Source organism: Echinops telfairi, unplaced genomic scaffold (assembly GCF_000313985.2).
Source record: "Echinops telfairi isolate 266 unplaced genomic scaffold, ASM31398v2 ScPeMD7_655;HRSCAF=1070, whole genome shotgun sequence".
Lineage (NCBI taxonomy): Eukaryota > Metazoa > Chordata > Mammalia > Afrosoricida > Tenrecidae > Echinops > Echinops telfairi.
In genome coordinates, this window is record NW_022104553.1 from 20,490,141 (window position 1) to 20,493,963 (window position 3,823).

Below are 3,823 nucleotides of genomic sequence, written 5' to 3' on the forward strand. Positions count from 1 at the left end.
TCTCCCCACCTGTCCATCTCCTCACCTGTCCATCTCCCCACCTGTCCATCTCCCAGTCTGTCCTCCCCACCTGTCCATCTCCCCATCTGTCCTTCTCCCCACCTGTCCATCTCCCCACCTGTCCATCTCCCCGTCTGTCCATCTTCCCAGGAGCAGAGGGCGAAGGTCTTTGCTCCCTCAGAACTTCGGGTGGGTTCAAACGGCTATAACCTGGGAGACCCGTAGGGGGTGCAGTTTCGCTGGGTCCTATATGATGAGTTGGAATCGACTCAAGAGGAAGCACATACACGCATGCACGCACGCACGCGCGCGCGCGCACACACACACACATAGTATACGTTGGAATCAACTCAATAGACCACGCACACTCACAGCATGCATAGCACACACATGCCGATTCCGAAGGAGTCCCTGAGTGGTGCAAATGGCAAAACGCTCCCCTACTAACCTGTAGGTTGCTGGTTTGAACCCGCCCCAAGTCGTTTGGGAAGATCTGCTTCCATAAAGCCTTGAGAAGCCCCTGGAGGGGTGAACTCGGCACCCGTGGGGGCGCCATGAGGCGGGAACGACTGGACGGCAAGCAACGACGCTGGCTTTCTGTGTCATCCCCACTTCCCTCTCTCCCTTTCTGCGTGCGTCTCTCCCACTAACCTCAGTCTCTTTGCTTATCTGTGCGCCATAGGCGTTCAGGGGGTGTGAGTCATAGGGGATGGAGGTGGCTTTCAGGGGGTGTGAGTCGTAGGGGATGGAGGTGACGATCCAGGAGGGTGTGCTGACTGCAGGAAGCTGTACGGTTCTATGGGGCGCCATGCTCAGAAGGGCCTTTGCTGGGCTTAACGCCTTCCTGCCACCTTCTTGAATTCTTCATCCTACTGTGCACAAAATCCTTTTGCAGCAGGCCCTGGGAACCGGGTAGCTGGCTCTGTTCCTGCTTTCCAGGGCCACCCTGTCCCCATTTTCATACCCCAAGGTGTACATACACGAGGGGGCTTCAAAAAATTTGTGGGGGGAAACGGAATTAAAAGACAGTGAAATGTGCCCACAAATTTGTTGACGCTTCCTCATATCAATCCCGTGAAGATAATGCGTGTTTGTTCTTTTACCTGATTGGAGTCGAGTCTTGATTATTGGGAAATAAATTCTGTTCTTAGTTCCTGGAAGTACCACCCACCTCCCACCTCCAGGCCTGTGATGGATCCCATTGGCCAGAGCACAAGCTCCTGCCTTAAAAGAGCTGGGTGTATCGGCTCTGGAACAACACTAAGTCCTGCCTCTCCATTGGCCTCCATGGACAATGGGTCTCTTCCTATTGGTCAGGGAACAGGACTGGTGACAGGGAAGAGGGGTGGTGAATACACCAGAGGGAAGTAGGAATTCTCTTTATCCAAACTAAGCTCTCAATCTCTCTCCATTCTAGGGTGACTCTGGGGGGCCCTTGATGTGCAAAGGGACCCTGCAAGGTATAGTCTCCTGGGGAACATTCCCTTGCGGTCAGCCCAATGATCCAGGTGTCTATACTCAAGTCTGCAAGTACATCCCTTGGATAAGGGAGACCATGAGAAGGAACTGATCAAAGTTGAACAGACGGGTGACACGAACCGACAAGAAGGTCAACATGATCCAAAAGGCATGTTTAACTTGGCCTTTTTTCAAAGACATCTTAACGATCCTCAGCAGCATGCCACACATAAAAACGAACCAAATCAGCAAGGACTTCAAAAGCCCAAACAAGGCAAGAAACACAAAAACCTCAGCGCTGGTGAAGTGGCACTGAGACCAGCCCTCGAACACACTGGAAGGGTCCATTCCTATAATCATCACGGAACGCCCTTTGGCAATGCGCTCAAGACTCTGCTTCAACACTTTCACACCCTTGACGTACATGAGGCCCTGGCTTCGGAATGACATTACAAAGAGGCGGCCAAACTTCAGAGCAAGATTTGAATCCATCACAACATAATTCATCCTAAGATTTGACGAAGAAGAAAAAAAGTGAAAATGCTGGCTATGTTTTACCAGTGAGTGGATTGTTGGAAAAAACAACAGTCAGTTAGCATGTTAGGAAGCCATCAGCAATAATACTTACGCAGAATCATTAGTGTAACACACACACACAATTGGTGTGCTGTATCAGGTTAAGTGAAAAAATGCAGATGCTAAAAATGCTATGGTTCTATCCAGGGAAAAAAACCAAACATTCTCAGAATAAAAATCTGAAAGGCCTCGTGTGAAACTGCATCTGGTGGTGGTCCTGTTTCTGTGGTCTGCACATCTGGGGATGTATATATTTTTTATCTTGAACAGTAAACGTGGGAAGGCTCTGAGGGTGGAAGGCTGGTGGTGAGCAGATCTTTAAAGGAGGGAGACTGGAAACAAGAAAAGTACAAGAGTCAGTCAAAAGGTACTGAGGAGCTTATGCCCAGGGCTCAAGCAGAAGGAGAATGTTTTGGAAATGATGATGGCAACATATGTACAAATATGCTTGATACCATTGATGCATGGAATGTTATAAGAGCTGTAAGAGCCCCCCAAAAAAATGATTAAAAAAGAAAAAGTACTGCTACGGCAGTTCCAGTTCACATCTGCATGTGTCTTCCAAACAAAACATGTCAAAACGCTTCTCTGAGCTCTGCCAAAGAGTCCTCTCAGGCAAACACTAGTGTTGCTCTCCTTAGGGGGGGCTTTAAAAAAAGAAAAAAGTCCAAGCAAAACAGTGGCTTCCAAAGGGTCTGCTGGGTCCAGTCAAGGCTGAAAGGTCAGCTCAGAAGGTTCTAGAGGTATTTCTGACTCCAAAGGAGTGATCTTGAGAGGATTTCTTGGAAAATGCTTGGTGATCACAGGATCTCACTAAGAAGTTTTCAGCTAAAGCACCTTTGAGCTGAGCCTTCTGATGGAGTGGCATGCCCTTCAGGCATTTATTGGCAGACCTAATGAAAGGGCTTTATGATATTGACTAGGTAGAGCAGAAGCCAAAACGCCACGTGGTTGAGATTGTAAGAACCAGAGAGAAGTGTTCCTGTGGGTACAGTTCAGAAGACTCCTAACCCAAAGAACAATATTCAGAGCATTTTTTAATATAACCTGTTTGCTTCTCTAATAAACCCCATAATTGTGTGTATTGCCTCTGGAGAAAAAAAGAAACAAGTTGTTTTCAGAGAGTTGAAAACCACACGAGTAGGGAAAAGGTCCGGAAACCTGCACTGAGGAATTCGTTTTCCATCACAACAATGCCCCTCCTCAGTCTTGGAAGGTAGCGAGAACGTTGCCCTAGGAGAATTTCACGGGGAAACCTTATCCCATCATGCAGCCTACAGCACTGAGATTGCCCCTTCAGGCTTCCTTTTAGTTCCCAGATTCAAAGGAACACAGTTGAGTCAAGGACACACAAACCACTGTTTGGACATGGTGTAAGCCAAACAGTGCCAAATTCTTTTAGTGAAGGGTTATCTAGATGGAAAGACCCCTTCAGAAGTGTACAGGTGCCCTTGAGGGAGGTTATGCTGAGCATAACTTCACACTTAGATATCTTTGTTTAACGAAGCATTGCATTATTTTTGCAGCAGTACTTTTATTTGTTTATTATTATTATTTGTAATCATTTTATTGGGGGCTCGGATAGCTCTTATCACAATCCATACATGTCTATTGTGTCAAGCACATGTGTTGCCATCATCATTTTCAAAACTTTTTTTTTCTACTTGAGCCCTTGGTATCAGCTCCTCTTTGTTTTATTCCCACCCTCTCTCCCTCATGAACCCTTGATAATTTATAAATTATTATTATTTTTTCATGTCTTACACTGACTGATGTCTCCCTTCACCCA

General features: G+C 46.9%; 1 protein-coding gene across 1 annotated transcript in view; it reads left to right on the top strand.

Annotated features, from left to right (window-relative positions):
* LOC105979344 (kallikrein-7) overlaps positions 1-1,570 on the top strand; it is an 18,208-nt gene extending 16,638 nt beyond the window's left edge. Inside the window, exon 5 of the mRNA XM_013006693.1 lies at positions 1,418-1,570. Coding sequence (XP_012862147.1) covers positions 1,418-1,570 — 153 coding nt within the window. The remainder of the gene's footprint in view (positions 1-1,417) is intronic.
* Positions 1,571-3,823: the final 2,253 nt, after the last annotated feature.